This window comes from Helianthus annuus, chromosome 4 (assembly GCF_002127325.2).
Source record: "Helianthus annuus cultivar XRQ/B chromosome 4, HanXRQr2.0-SUNRISE, whole genome shotgun sequence".
Lineage (NCBI taxonomy): Eukaryota > Viridiplantae > Streptophyta > Magnoliopsida > Asterales > Asteraceae > Helianthus > Helianthus annuus.
In genome coordinates this window covers 26101441-26118676 of record NC_035436.2, presented here as the reverse complement: position 1 = coordinate 26118676, position 17236 = coordinate 26101441, and the positions used below count along the sequence as shown (strand labels likewise).

The 17236-nt window shown below is 34.4% G+C and overlaps 1 protein-coding gene and 1 long non-coding RNA gene across 3 annotated transcripts; one reads left to right on the top strand and one right to left on the bottom strand.

Moving 5' to 3' along the window:
• Positions 1–639: 639 nt before the first annotated feature.
• Positions 640–16941, top strand: LOC110933120 (cytochrome P450 Tp4149). Its single transcript, XM_022176358.2, is given in 3 exon segments — positions 640–1563; positions 15649–16128; positions 16813–16941. Coding segments are annotated over 3 exon segments (1518 nt in total). The 5' UTR covers positions 640–654.
• On the bottom strand, positions 9436–12112 carry LOC110935237. 2 transcript variants are annotated; one of them, XR_004891677.1, is made up of 4 exons: positions 10580–12112; positions 10295–10396; positions 9947–10045; positions 9436–9623 (listed from the first exon to the last, which is right to left on the bottom strand). It is a non-coding gene; the product is annotated as an uncharacterized LOC110935237 (long non-coding RNA). The 2 variants fall into 2 exon arrangements; XR_004891678.1 differs by having other exon boundaries at positions 10295–10387.
• Positions 16942–17236: the final 295 nt, after the last annotated feature.

Genomic DNA, 17236 nt, shown 5'->3' with positions numbered 1-17236 from the left:
TCCGTTAATTCGGAATCTGTACGGAGTTCTAGAGTGTATAATCATTTTGAGTCTCAAATGAATGCGATTCAAACTGATGTTAGAACTTATTGTGATGATCCTGAGGATTTAGATGAGTATAATAACTGGAAATTAGATTTTGTGTTGAGTGATATGGAAGGTGAAATTGAGAAATTAATTGGAAGTGGTGGACCTGGTCAAGATTTGCAGGCGGATGTAGATCTGGAGTGGGATAAAATTGGGGATATTGGGAAGGATGACGAAAAAGATGTTCAGTAGGGATTTGGTAAAGATTTGCAGGTCACCGGTCACGTTGATGCTGTTATTTGAAAGAGATACAGATAAGGAATAGGTAGAAATCTTAAATAAATTAGTTTTTTATTTTTTAATTATAGGGGTAATTTGGTCATTTAATAAAACTTAACTACAGAATTCTAACGGTGTTAGAAAATTGGATTCAAATGGTTAAGAAAAGTGCTTATAGGGACTCAGGGCGTTAAACATTTTGATTTTGAACTCAAGTAGTTAAAACCCTAAAACACAGGGACTCAAAAACTAATTTACCCTTATAAATTATTAATATCCACCACTATGTATAGCCTCCGTGAGCCATTAGGGCACCTCAAACCAACAAATTTGTTAGCTAGTAAAATCATGGAAATCTTTTCGTCACAAAGTACTCTTCTCGTCTCTTTGTTTTCATGCACCATTTTAGTAATCTTTACTTGTGTCAAATGGATTTCATTTAACTTCAAGGATAAGAAAACCATACCACCATCTCCACCTAAGCTTCCAATAATCGGAAACTTTCACCAAATAGGCTCGACCCCTCATCTCAACCTCCAAACATTATCCCAAAAATACGGTCCACTCATGCTCCTTCACCTTGGTAGCGTCGCCACACTTATAGCGTCCTCTGCTGAAGCTGCCCGAGAGATCTTGAATACCCATGATCTCTCATTTTGTAGTCGGCCTTGCTTTACGATGCCCAACATACTAATGTATGGCTCTAATGATGTAGGATTTTCTCCTTATGGCGAGCACTGGAAGCAGTTGAAGAGCATTATGATGCTCAAGCTTCTAAGTAATACACGAGTTAAGTCATACCAAAAAGTGAGAGAAAGCGAGATAGGTCATAAGATTAAAGTGCTTGAAGAAAGTTGCGGGACACGGACAACCGTTGATATGGGGTCGATGTTTGTTTCATTAACAAATAACATAATTTGTAGGGTTACCCTCGGAAGTAAATTTGATGGATTAAAAAACACAGATCTAATAAGAAAGTTCATGGCCATGTTTACTGTCTTTAATATTGGCAGTTATATTCCATGGTTATCATGGGTAGATCTAATCACTGGTTCTATAGGAAGAGCAGAAAAAGTAGCTAAAGAATTTGATGAGCTGCTCGAAGAGGTTATTGAAGAACATGTAAACAAGAAAAAAATAGAGGATGCTAAAAGTGATGAAGATGAAGAAGACTTCATTGACATTTTATTAGATCTCCAAAAATATAACACAACCGGGTTTGCCCGTCACAACGATTCCCTTAAAGCTCTCATCGTGGTATAATTTCTTCGTCTATTTTATATACTTTTCTTTTAGAGTTAAATGTCATTTTAGTCTCTCTGGTTTGACTCATTTTGACAGTTTAGTTTAAAGGATTCATTTTTTTACATGTGAGTTCAAAAAGGTTTCAACGTTGACATTTTAGTCCACTGGTTTAACTTCATCCATTTTTTCTGTTAACGAGATGAGTAATTCGGTCATTTTATATGTAATTCTGTTAACTAGAAGGGCAATTCGGCCCTATAAAATGACCGAATTGCCTTCTCGTCAACAGAAAAAATGAATAAAGTTAACCTAGTGGACTACAATGGCAACGGTGAAATCTTTTTGGATCCACAGGTGAAAAATGAAACCTTTGGACTAAACTGTCAACCGCCAGAGTGAGTGCGCTTGACTAATATATAAAAAGTCAAGGCTCTAAGCTCCGCTCCTTCAACGGAGTTCCCTCCCAGAAATATAGCCATCCCTGCCCCCTCACGTCAATCCCACAAGCCTCTTATCCATTCTCCTTCAATGGTCCAAACCACAGGGACTAAAATGGCATTTAATTATTTCTTTTAAATTGATGATGATTTCGGTGCTGATTACTGTAAGAATAAATAAATAATATATTTATTTATATATGGCCATTATAATCATTTACATTATATGGATCAAAATATATAACAATCCATTAAATAATTAGTTGGTAATTGTTGATGGGCCTTATTACCATTATTAACTAATTAGGGTTTCCTCCTGGGTGCATATATAAGGAGACTTATTTTGAGGTTCTAGGGTTAGACTCATAACCTAATTACTCATAACATCAAATCGACCTCCATCTCCATAACCGAACTCCCTTATTCGGTTTCTTCATCACCATCATTAGATTGCACCCTAAGGAGGAACCAGACAAAACTGACAACTATGTCAAACACTGTTGCTACATCTCCATCTGGATTCTCTGCTGGCTTGTGCTGATGCAATCAGGTATGTTTTCATGTTTTCCTTCATGTATAAACAGAACTGAACCAACATGTGGTATCAGAGCATATGTTGATTAGTCAGTTCTGTTTTCGTATCCATAATTCTGGGATTGAAACTTGGAAAACGGAATTTTGAAACCTTATGAATCATAACAGCCGGTTTCGAGTCGGCCTTGTCCACTCGAGATCATAGTTTTCGGATAAAAGCTTAATCATATGTTTATTCGAAATTAACTGGTTTATGTTTTAGCCGAAATCTGTTTAGAAAATTATTAATTTTCAGGTTTCGGGTTCCAGAATTTTATGTTTTACTTTTTTAGGGTTCATCACTTGTTCTTAGAAAATTCGAAAATTCTATTATGTTTTGGAATATGATTCGGATTATTAAGTGTTTTTCCTGTTTTTGATCTGTTTTGTCCTCTAAAGATTTCGAAAAACTGTTATTAGATAAACAGATTATGATTTTGAAATATTTGATAAAATTAAATCTTTATTAAAACAGGAAACACTATCATAAAATCCCTTAGATTTTGAATTTTCGGTTATGATATCACAATTAACAGCTGTTGATGAGGTTGCTACTCGCAACCATGAGGTTGCTACTCGAGACCATGAGGTTGCTACTCGAGACCATGAGGTTGCTACTCGCAACCATGAGGTTGCTACTCGAGACCATGAGGTTGCTACTCGCAACCATGAGGTTGCTACTCGAGACCATGAGGTTGCTACTCGAGACCATGAGGTTGCTACTCGCAACCATGAGGTTGCTACTCGAGACCATGAGGTAGCTACTCGCAACCATGAGGTTGCTACTCGAGACCATGAGGTTGCTGCTCGAGACCATGAGGTTGCGACTTGCAACCATAACGTCATTAGTCGAGACCGTAGTTGCGACTCGCAACCATAACGTCATTAGTCGAGACCGTAGTTGCGACTCGCAACCATAACGTCATTAGTCGAGACCGTAGTTGCGACTCGCAACCATAACATCATTACTCGAAATCGTGGTTGCGACTCGAAATCTCATTATTTTAAGCTGTTTAAATGTGAACTAAAGAAAAATTTTTCCGGGGCCCCGCCCCGAACCCCGGGCGGGGGCACGCTGTCCCCCGCAACCCCCAGCGAACTCACCGCGGAGTTCGATCCGCGCTAACGGGTGGTTTGCTATTAAATGATTGGTTTTTGTAATTATTTAGTTAATTAATGAGGATCAAAGAATGATTTACAAAACCAAAATGGCTTAACTTGAATGAGCTTTTGATGTATCACTTCTGGCCAAAGCTGATTTGATGCATCTATTTATTGTTCAAGTATTATAAAAGCTATGTTGAGTATGCATTACAAACGTGAAATGTCTTAATTCTGGCCAAAGCTGATTTAATTCATTTATGTTTAGCATGCTTGACAAGTGCATAACTAAAGTGATTGTCTCTTTTCTGGCCAAAGCTGATTTGTCACGATTACTTTGCACACATGCTTAAATGATTACACTTCTGGCCAAAGCTGATTTGTCTTCGTTTAAGTAGAATTTTAAATAAGTCTATTATTTTGATGTTAATAATAGACATATCACAACCTCTTCACACAATGATCCTTATATTAATGATCCTTAATTAATTTTTATGATCATTTCGTCTGTTTTTTTTTTTTTAAGTACCCATAATTTTACTCACTATAATTTACTTCTACATATATCTCATCCACTCTAATTCCTAAACCCAAAATGTTTGTTTTATTTAAAGTTTCTATTGGAATTAGCTCTTAAATTAAATCCTTGATTATTTCTTAAGACACGATAATCCTATTGCTCTCTTCTGATAAAGATTATAAAGAAGAAAATTAGAGCATGATGATCAGGACAAATCGAACATGATGTCTCTTATGATAATCAAGAACTCTCTAACATAATGCTATCACTAAAGTTATTCCAGATTAAGATTTTCCTAAGGCTAATCTCTTATATGTGGAATAATCACTAGAACTCCTAAGGTGCATGTCTTCATTTAAAATTATAAATTATAAGGTTAAGTGGTATATGTGAATATATTATAATGTACAATACCATGACCCATAAAGTTAAGGGCTTACGCATGGAAATAAGTACATTTTCCAGTACATTACATACTAAGTTTTCATTTGTACAATTTGATGCATTATAAATCAGCTATAACACTCAAAAGTACCAAAGTATAATGAGTGTGTTGATAAGCAACATATGTACAAAGAAATAAATGTTTGAAACTGGAAAATAAGATGTTATTCACCTTACAACCACTAAAACCTTAAGAGAGGATTGTTCTAAGGTCCATAGACAAATTATAAGTGCTAATCCCAACGTTAAGGTTCTTCAAGGGAAAAATCTCACTGCATTATTATGTCATTAGACTAGGCATAAGCAACGAGACTATCCATTATTCTAAAGAACAGTTGGATAAATTAATTAGATAGTAACTTCCTAATGATATTTAAGTCTGATAATTTTTAATATTCCAATTAACACATGATTAGTTGACTCTAGTTCCATACGTTTCCTTACCAGAACTCGACAAATAACTAACACGAGAGTTAGTGACAAAAATTAAATGTTAAGGCTATAAGAGCCATAATAAGCAGTCTTCAAACAACGCTTTTCGATACCTGATATATTCTGATTAATCAGAATATAGTATCATAATTAAGCAAAGATATGAAGATTGTGAGGTTTGCATAGTCAACATAAAGTCACACTTACTGTAAACTCTCATTTTATTTGTTCTAAATATCTGGATAGAAACATTACTAAGATGAAACTAGATGATGCCTTACTTTTCACAACTTTTGTCATCATGCAAATGAGAATTTGACAAAAGGAAAATGAGACTTATAAATTTCATCCATTAGAACCAAAATTCATGAGAAATCATAACATGGTTAATGAGGATGATTTTTTCATCTAATCTCATTTTAAGTGATTTTAAATCATGACGTTAAAGCCCTAAAATATGACTTGGCTTAAGGAATAAGCATGGGTCCATCATAAGTCATTCATTGACATTCGTGGAACTTATTCCAAATGGAATATTCAGACATAATTCATTTATCATTTGAAAGACTATCAACTTGTATCTAAATTTTGTCGCATATGGCCCACGGTCTTAGAAGAACTCTATTCATATATGTAGTTAATCAGATTTCTATTAAATATGTCCCTAAAGTTTCTTATGATATCTGGACATTAAAGAAATCAAATAAAGTCTAACGTATATGTGATAGGTTCCCACGTCACGTAGCTCATTGAAACTTCTCTTGTAGCATTCTAGAGATATTAAAGATCAGTGGGAGCATTAAGTGTCTTAATAATAACTTGCAATAGTTGCAAGAGGTGGGGAGTGAAAATTTTAAATTTACACCTCTTGTACAAGACATCGCTCCATCACGACACTGTTCTATCAAACCTTATCTCCTTAAATCTAATGCTACTCTTACAAAAGTTTCATTGTTGCCTAATTGTGTGCGCACTTAGATTTCTTACCTAAAATAACATAATCCTCAACAAGAGAAACTACAACGACTAACGTCATTAACTTGTTTCTCTATTAGAATTTGTTGGTCATTACATGTTGACCCTAAGCATGCTGAGTTCCTAAAGATTTCTAAGGTCAGTGGGAGCAGTCAAAGTCCTTATAATGACTTGCAAGGAATACAAGAGGCGGGGGGAAGAGTGTCATTAAATTTCACTCCGAATTTAACTCCGATTACACCTCTTGTACACCATACTGCACCAACTCTTATAAACTTAGAATGAAAATGATAGCAACCTAACAAAGAGCTAATCCATAAAACTGAAACTTCTAACAAACCCAATAATCAACTCAGGAGGTCATCTAGGTTTAAAAACATACTAACTTTGATGATTACATAACCTCCCTAATTGAAGTTGAAATGGATTTTGGAAAAGTTTACTGATCTTATCTCTTAAAATTAAGCCATTAGTGTCAATCAATCCTCTGAATGAAATAAAACTGTTTTCTAGTAAAACTGATTTTATGTGTTCTTATAATGTTTGGGATTTGATTGAATTACCTAAGAGTGTTCATAACTAAATCAAATCCTAATATAAGCGTTAAGACACAAAGAGGCATGATTGGTTGTCAAAGGTTGTACTCAGGAAGAGATAAATTATTAAAGAATCTTTATTACATATCTAACAAAAGATTTCTTTAAGGATCATCACTGTTTTAGTAGCTTATAATAGTTTTAAGCTACATTAGATGAACATTAAAACGATTTTCCCTAACAAATGGCTGGCATATTTACATGTTCATAAAACAACCTGAAAGTTCCAAACTGAAGGTTAAAGAACACTTTATTTGTAAGCCAATAAAATCCATGTATGGGTTAATGCAAACATCATAATATGATGAAAAGCTAACGTAATTATTTTCATCAAGAATCAAGTGGATTAATGTACCTACCTCAAGATGAGTGGGAGCAACTAAGATAAACTTGTCTATATAGATGATATTCTTTTGACAAGTATATGTTACATAAGTCAAAGCATTGTTAACACAAACTTTGATATAATAAATCTCAGAGATATCTCTTACGTGATTGATATCATAACATACTGAGATAGACCCAATGGGATATTAGTTCCGTTCCATAAATTTAACCTTAAATGGGTCCTCACACATGTAACAAACAATTTTGCTCTCCTTTAGAGGATAATAGGATAAATGAGATTATTTCCTTATGCTTCATTAATTGGAAGCCTTATGTAAGTTTAAGTCTATACTCGTTTAGATATTACTCACATTGCAACACACTAGATATGTCTAGATTAATGTGTAGCATCTAATTGAGTATTACAATATCTTTAAAAGAAACGAGAGACTACAATTTAAAGAAGAAGTGAGAATTAAAACCGGTTTATTACTCTAACTTTGAGATATTCAAAGATGACAAAATGTAGTTTCGGGTATATCTTTATGTCAGCAGACAAAACTATCTCATGGAAGAGTCATAATGCACTAATATCAACAACGTAAGTTATAACGACATAATATAGTCACTAAATGTTGTTGGAAATTTATCAGTGGACTCGTAAGTTTATTAACTCCATATAATTAATGTTTTGAAGAATTAGTGTGATAAAGTCAGCTACCATTACTCCTTGAACAGTAACAGTTCAAGAGGTGCTGCATTAAGTTTCGATACGCAATTAATTATTCGTTTATGAACGAATTGAGGAAATTAAGTTTTGTATCGAATACATTCATGATATGCTTAAGGATCCTATAACTGAAGGGCTATTACCCATAAGTCTTATTAAGAGAGCTCATAGACGGGTATTAATTAATAGTCGTGCGCAATTGCATATCGTACTATGAATGACTAAGTATTAGTTAATTTTCCTCATCAGTTTGATTTTGTATGTCTCTAAGAATATGTCAAGCTAGCATAATGGCATATAGACAAATATAGTTACAAATCAAACAAAGGGCTTACGCGTATTTTGATCATAACGATTAGGTTTTAAATTAAGGCTATAGTATGATTAATGGGGGTCCTGAGTTGCATAATGATTCAACGGCTGTATTTTTCTGCTATAGTACTTGTTTAAGGCTAAAATGAGTGTTAACTCCTGATCAGGCTTATCTAATACTCATAGTAAATGATTACTCGGCCAAGTGGGAGAATGTAAGAATAAATAAATAATATATTTATTTATATATGGCCATTATAATCATTTACATTATATGGATCAAAATATATAACAATCCATTAAATAATTAGTTGGTAATTGTTGATGGGCCTTATTACCATTATTAACTAATTAGGGTTTCCTCCTGGGTGCATATATAAGGAGACTTATTTTGAGGTTCTAGGGTTAGACTCATAACCTAATTACTCATAACATCAAATCGACCTCCATCTCCATAACCGAACTCCCTTATTCGGTTTCTTCATCACCATCATTAGATTGCACCCTAAGGAGGAACCAGACAAAACTGACAACTATGTCAAACACTGTTGCTACATCTCCATCTGGATTCTCTGCTGGCTTGTGCTGATGCAATCAGGTATGTTTTCATGTTTTCCTTCATGTATAAACAGAACTAAACCAACAATTACTATATGTGTCACCAAAGAGCGGCTTGTAGATATAGCCTAGTCATATGAAGGTGCATGGAAAAGGTGTCCCTCGCATAAGGAGGTTGAGAGTCATTAAACAAATGTGTAGATTTAAGGGTAGAATTAGAGGATGTAAAGATCTTGTAGCCTAGTTGTAGAAATGTGTGGTGTAAAGGTCCAAAGTGAACAAATTTGTGGATTTGAGAGTAGAATTAGAGGGTGTACCAAAGGGTCTATAGCATAGTGGTACAAAGGTGTGTTGTAAAGGGTCCCACGCTAGCTGTGAGATTGAGGGTTAGGATTAGTGTGGTTAGAAAAATAAATTATTAAGCGACTTTCATATCTTCTAAAATTTTAGCAAATGATATAATTCCCTGACTTTTGTTAAAGTGTTTTCTAAATTCTTAGTTTCTATTCATGCAACAGGTCTTGTACACTACTAGAAAATAAACCTTCAATGACACGCATTGCGCGTCATTAAAGTGTAGATATGACACACAAAAGAGTGTCAAGGAAGCCCCTGTCATTAATTAAAGATGACATGCACTTGTGTGTCATTCTTCTATGACACACCTTAATGACACACTTTAATGACACAACTTTATGACACGCTTTAATGACACATTTTAATGACACGTCTTAATGACAGGCGTTTATGACACATTTTAATGACACACATTGCGTGTCATGGTTTTCATTGTTTAATTTTTTTTAGAATTTCCAATTTTCTTTATAAAACCAAAACAATATATAAATCAATTTCATAACAAAATACACATATACCAAAACAATTCATTTCATAGTCATATGTCAAATACAATTCAAATATGTTAAGGTAACAAAAAATATTGTTTGGTGTACATACTTGGACATCTTAAATAGTCACTTAAAAACAAACGTTGCCCCATAACCCGAACACCCTTCACGTATTCCATCAATATCCTCATCCATGTATACCACTTTGCCTCCCCCAACCTGAGAAAAAAATCAAAGAACCTAAATACATACTCTTTGATATGAAAACAATTAATGAAATATATAAACAAAATTATAGAACCTAAATACATGCACTTTGATATGATAATTAAAGATGATATCTACACAATTATATTCTCATTCCATCCGATTATTTAGTTATCTTTTTACCCAGATTCTTTTATATGCAAATCAAACACACAAATCTCATCAAAATCCCCAAAATTATGAACCAAAATCAATGATCTAATAAAAGTTTTGCAACTAATTAGCTAACAAACTAATAATACTCCAAAAGTAATCATTTAAAAAATAGTACTTACATTGTCATTGGCAAGTATTTCAATTCCTTCTTCAACCACCTTTTTCATGAACTTCAACACATAATAGCCACATACAGTACCTCTCGTCTAATATGGACACTACACAATTAAAGATTCCAATTGAGTCGATCAATGAAGTTAAAGCTACAATTTCAACACATGGACACTACACAAATAAAAATATTGATATGTTTCTTTCAATAAGAAATAAGTGCTCACCTTAGCATTAACCCAATTAACACTTTGTATAGCATACAAAACCATTGCCCTAAAACGAATAAGAAATATATCATACTAATATAATATAATATTTCGATAATGTATATTACTTACGCATCAATAATTTACCTCAACACTGGATTAATTGTGTTATTCCTTATTGAATCGAGATAATAGCAAGTATATGCTTTCATGTCCAAAAATGCCAACACCCAATGTCTTCTAAAAAAACTAAAAACCAAATTAGTTCAAATAATATCAACATAATAGTTTTTTTTATGAATGTCTCCCAAAAACCAAATAAAAAAACTAACAATACTAGAGAAATTGAAAACCAACAATATATCTTGCATGCCAATTTATAAATTAAAAAATCACTCCTAAAGTCCTAATACTAGAAAAATTGAAATTTACCTCAAGATCTTCAGCTTTTTTTGTATCTCCTACAACCTCCTTTCTTCATCTACCAAAAGCATCTTTAATATTTAACATATAAGATTAGAATCTGAAAAGGGCAACCAAAACTTAGAATCTATAAACATGCCATGTTTCTCACTACTCAGTTATAAATCTTTGAATACAAACATATAACTAAACCTCAGGTCGGAGCAGATTGGTCAAAATATATTGAATCATAGCAAAATCTAACTCACAATATTACTTACCAACTACATTGTCAAATGCAACTTCTACAAAATACTGTCAAGCATTAGTGGTGTAAACGAGTTACTCGAGATCGGCTTGAAAAAAACTTGAAACAAGTCAAGCTTAAACGAGCCTAAAAATGAACATGTTTGGTAAACAAGTTGAACCCAAGCTTCCCTTATCGAGCTCAAACCGGCTTGTGAGCCTAAATGTGTCCATTTAATATACTAAATATATTTACATAATTATAACAAATATTATAAAATTATGATAAAATAACTAAATTAATATATAAATATATACACACACAAAAAAAATTATAAAATACTCTTATACAAAAATAAAAATTAATTGACAAATAATAAATGAACGGAGCTCAAGCTTGAAAAACTAACAACGAGACAAGCTCGGCTACTTTGCACCCCCTATCAAACATTCTTAACTAGTAATATGTTATATACCTTCGACGATAAACAAAAGGAATTAAAACGGATTATATCTAAAACAATTTGCTTATATTCCAAATAGAAACCATATATTTTACGAACACACTAACTATTAAGAATGAATATCAATGAACAAAGTAATACACTAACTATTAGGAATAAATTGTAAATCTTCCATAACCAAAATCACCAAACCAGTATAAAAATCAAGAAACTAGAAACAAAAAAAGGCAGTATTGAAATCTCAATCCATTATTGTGAGTCCTAGTCATTTCTCCGCCATGTCTACTACTGGAACTGAAAGAAAAATAAACTGATTTTGGGGCACTGAGAATATAAAATGGGAAACAAAACAACTACAATCGATCCAAAATACAAGAACCAGAAATTAGTGAAATCACACGAACCAAAATTTAGTGAACTAAAAATCGAATCATAGTGTGGGATACTAGAGATGAACTACCGGGAATCGAACCAACTCACAAAGCAATGCCGACGCGAAGTACCATATGTACAATGAAAATAAAAAGAGTTACGATTGCGATTGAAATTGCGATGATAACTCAATTTTGCTATTTCCATGACCATGACTTCTAAGGGGCCTTCAACAAAAATTACAAGGGCCTCCACACCCCCTTACAAAGCCTTTGTTCCGCCCATCTTAGATCTGATGATGAAATGACCTAAATTTGAGAACCGCTTTAGTGGATCGATCAGTTGTTTTGTTCAGGGTAAGGGAGAGAGAGATAAAATGGATGGAGAGAGATAAAATTGATGCCTCTGCACATAAACACATAAACAAAGGAAAAAGGAGAAAGAACTGAGCAGTTGATTTAGGGTTAAAAAAAGAGAGCGAGAACATGACCATTTTGGGGATGAAATGTTTAAATCAAGGTGTGAAATTTGGGGCGGGAAAGGTTTTTATCAAGCAGCATGGGAGGAGATCTGATGGGGAAAATTGGGTATGTTTGGCATGGAGCTTTGAGGGGTTTTTAGGAGCTTCTAGCTTTAAACTTTTATGAAAAAGCTCCTACTCAATAAAAAGCCTTGTTTGGTTAAAGGGGCTTGAAGCTTTTAGGTTAGGAGCTTGAAGCTTTTGGTTGAACGCTCCTACTAGTAGCGTTTAGAAGGAGCTACAAGCTTTTAAGGAAAAAATGACTATTTTAACCTCTAAAGATAATAAACTTTTTAATGCGCAAACTTTTTAAATATTTAGTTATGTCCATTTTGGTCATTTTATACATTTTATTAAAAGTTCCAGCTACTCTGCCAAACACCAAATATATCTAAAAAGCTACAACTACCAGCTATCAGCTTCCAGCTAACAGCTTCCAGCTAACAGCTTCCAGCCACCAGCTAGTTTTGCCAAACATACCCAATTTATAGAAACTTTTTTTAAGAGTTAATTAGTGTTTTCGTCCCTGTGGTTTTTCAAAAATCACTATTTCAATCCATTAGTTTAAAAATTATGATTTCAGTCCTTGTGGTTTTCACTTTCGTAACCATTTCAGTTCACCAACTTAACTCCATCCATTTATTCTGTTAACTTCGGGTGAAATGACCAAATTGCCCCTATGGTTTAATTAAAAAACGCTGGCCATAGGTTTCGAACTTGTGACCTTTGCTTTGAAATTTTCATTACCATAGCCTATTCATCAAAATCAGTGACAACATTACCATGACACCCCTTAATCAAACTCACCAGAACTAAAACCTTCCAATTTCACTTCATTTCCGATCAATTTCACACCCAGGGATGTATAAAAACCAGCTGCAAGAGCTCTCACAAAGGAGCTGCTCCAACTCGCCGGAACTACTTCACGACGTTGAGACAAGCGGAGCATTCTGCTGCTGAGGTTTTGGCGTGTGACAGAGGTGTGGTGGTGTGTGGCGGAGGTGGTTGTGGTGTGGTGGTGGAGTGACGAGGATGGTGGTGGTTAATGGTTACTGTTGCAGCTTCAATTGTGTGGCGGAGGTGGTAGTGCCGGAATTACTGTTGCAGTTTCAATTGTGCGGCGGCGGAGGTGCTGGTGTCGGAATTGAATCGCCGGAGAAGATGGTGGTGTGCGGTGGAGGTGTGGCGTGGCGGAGGTGGTTGTGGTGTGGTGGCTGTGTGACGAGGATGGTGGTGGAGATGATGAAAGGTGTGGTGGCTGCCATTGATAAAGATGGAAGAAAGGTTTGTGATGATGAATAGGCTATGTTATAAGGAAACCAATTTGAATTCACTCACAATCTTGATGCATGGCTTATTGGTTTAACAATCACATTTCAATGCATAGGTCACATGTTCGAAACCTGTGACTAGCGTTTTTTTTTTTAATTAAACCGTAGGGGTAATTTGTCATTTCACCCAAAGTTACCAAAATAAATGGTTAGAGTTAATTTGGTACACTGAAATGGTTACGAAAGTGAAAACACAGGGACTGAAATCGCAATTTTTAAACTAATTGACTGAAATAGTGATTTTTGACAAACCACAGGGACGAAAAAAATAATTAACTCTTTTTTTAATTTTAAACATTAGAGTAAATTACCTACCAAAATTGTTACTTTAGTCCAAATAGTTTTGTTTTCTGCCATTTTAGTCTCTGACTTTTGTCTTTTTTGTCATTTTTATCCACCACTATCACCACCCACCCCACCACTATCACCACCCACCATTTCCACTAGGGGTGTTCAAAGCTATCCAATCTGAAATATCTGAAAAATCGGATATCCGAATTTTTTGGATTCGGACAGTGATTTTCAAAATTTTCGAATATTTCGGATATCCGAAATATCCAAAAATTTAATTTTCATTTTTTTCGGATATCCGAAGATATCCGAAGTATCCGAAAATATCTGAAATATCTGAAAAATGTCTGAAAATATCGGAAAAATATCCGAAAAACTTATATTCGGATATCCGATACTATCCAAATTATCCATTTCCGAATATGAAAAAATAATAAAAAATAAAAATTAAATAAAAAGTTGGATTTTCGGATATCCGATTCACTATCCGAATTCGTATCCGAAATTTCGGATATCCGGTTTTGAACACCCCTAATTTCCACCACCACCGGCCACTTTTCCGCCACCCACGTCATCAACCAACACCACCGCCATCATCGTAAAACCAACAACCACCGCCATCATCTTCACTGTAAACCGACACAACTCCACCCCCATAACATCGCACCTGCAAAAAAAAAAGAAAGAAAAATGTGGTTTGACCAAAATTCACCTAAGTTAACTAAATTTTTTGAATTGAGTTAGTGGGTTGGATGAAATAATTTCAGAGTTTGTAAAACACCAAACTGTTAATATTAAACAGATTGGCTAAAACTCATATTCCATTACAAATGTATTCATAGGGATAAACGCGTTTTGAAAATATTTTTATCAGCAAGAATACAGAATACTGGCGAGTTCATTCCATTTGAGACTAAAATTCAATAGCCGATAAAATTCACTCCAAAAAGCTATATACTGCACACATATTTGCAACTGAAGTTTAGTCTCCGATAAGGTGCCGCCGAAATATTAGCGACTGACCATTAGTCACTACATTATGTTGCATAAAAATCAGTCCTCCATACCAATAACAACGAATAAATTAGTCCAGATATGATGTCAATCCTTAGTCCCTACTAGTCACTTTTTTTTGTAGCGAGTTGAGCGAGAAGATATGAGAGGTTGTTTTATTATCGATTAAATTGAAAATTTTAAATTGAGGAATTTAATTTAGAAAATATAACATAACACTAAAACATGACATATTTATTTTGATAGTTTTCTATGATGCTAAAAAATATACACAAAAAAGAGTGTCATAAGAATTTAAGGAATCCTGACATTTTTTTCCTTGACACACACTTTCGAATGTCATAAAATGGTCTTGTTTTTTTATGACGCTAAAAATATGACACACAAAACAGAGTGTCATAAATCTATCTAATGTTGTAAACCATGACATTTTTTTCTTGACACACGTTTTCGAATGTCATAAAATGATTTTATTTTTTTCTATGACGTTAAAAAGATGACACACAAAAAATAATGTCATAAATTTATTAGATTTTGTAAACCATGACAATTTTTTCTTGACACACATTTTCGAATGTTATAATATGAGCGTGTGTCATTGTTCGTGTGTCAAGATAGGTGTATTTTCTTGTAGTGGTAAATCTTGTATTATTTACTGTCAATGGATAGATATTATCATTAAAATACCATTATATATTTTGAATGAACCACTTGTAATCTTGAAACATCAACTTGGTTTCTTGTAGTCTTATGTATGATAATAGCAATACTCTTTGAAACTTCAACTTGGTTTCTTGTAGTCTTATATATGTATGATAATAGAAACACTCTTAAAAGCACTAAAGATTGTGTTCCTTGTAGGATGTGCTTGTAGCTGGAACTGAAGCTACACATTTAGCTCTACAATGGACAATGAGTGAGCTTATAAAAAACCCAAGAGTAATGAAAAAGCTCCAACAAGAAGTAGCCGAAATAGCACAAGGAAGATCAATGATTTCCGAGGAGGATTTGGAGAAAATGGCTTATCTTAAGGCTGTCCTAAAAGAGTCTTTGCGATTGCATCCATCAGCCCCACTTCTTGTTCCTCATAAATCAATGCAAGATGTAAAACTAATGGGGTATGACATTGCAGCAGGCACACAGGTGATCATCAATGCTTGGGCAATAGGAAGAGATCCTGCCTCGTGGGAAGAGCCAAATGAGTTTCGGCCTGAGAGGTTCTTGAACAATTCCATTAACTATCAAGGGTTGCATTTTGAATGGATTCCATTTGGTGCTGGCTGAAGAAAATGTCCCGGTATTCAATTTAGTGTGTCCGCTAACGAGCTCGCATTAGCTAATATCATTTACAAGCAGGGGCGGACCCAAGGTCAGCCCAGGGTGGGCGGGCGCACCCCCGGGGAAAAAAAATATTTAGTGCTATGTTCCGTCGAAAATCCCGTACGCACCCCTTGAAATTTTTCGTCCGCACCCCTTGAATTTTTCGACCGCACCCCTTGGAATTTTTCGACCACACCCCTTGAAATTTTTCGTCCGCGCCCCTTAGGTAAAAAGTGTTATAAATTTATATTTTAATTTTTTTTAGTAAACTCTTATTTAAAAAAAAAAATACTACCTAAATTATATAACTTTTAATACCTAACTAACTAAACCCAAATACTCATACATTTACCAACTTATAATTCATAACTACCTAGCCCACTAAGTCTTAGCCCATTAACCAAACCTAACAATATTTCAAACTATAATAAAATAATTAAAGCCCAAAAGCTTTAGAAATTCTCTCCCGCTCTCTCTCTCTCTTTCGTCCCTGCGCTGCCAAGGAATAACATCACCCAGCGACAACAGTCCAGCAGCCGGCGACCACCGTAATCAGCCACCATACCACCGTCGTTCGACACCAAATCTAACCAGAATCCGAACACGGGTAAGTTTCTTTGTTATTTTGATGATTTTGGTTGATATTATAGGAGAAAAAAAGGTAATAAAGTTGTTAAATAGGTTTGAAATTTTGTATGTTTTGACGTTGTTTACAAGTTTGATGTGTCGTTGCCAAATGGTATAAAAATTGAGGATTTGGACATGAGCGAGGCAAGTGGTTTGTCATTGCAAAGGAAGTCCCCTCTTTTGGTTTCGGTGACTCGTCGGTTCTAGTGGTTTCTCTTACCATGTAGACTTCGATAATGTTGAACTTGTGATGTGTTATCGGCTAAATAAATAAAAGCTATGATCATGTATTGACTTGCATTTGCCAATGCAACCACTTAAAATAATATTTCATAGCTAAATTACATACTTTGCCTGGACTTTTAGCAACATAATTGTATACAACCTTACTTTCTTCTTAGTGAAGACAATGTCATTACTTAAGCAAAAGGGGCAGTTCTGGCTATCCTTTTAAGGCAAATTTTGAAGAAAAATCACGGGAATGATATTATTGTGGAATATA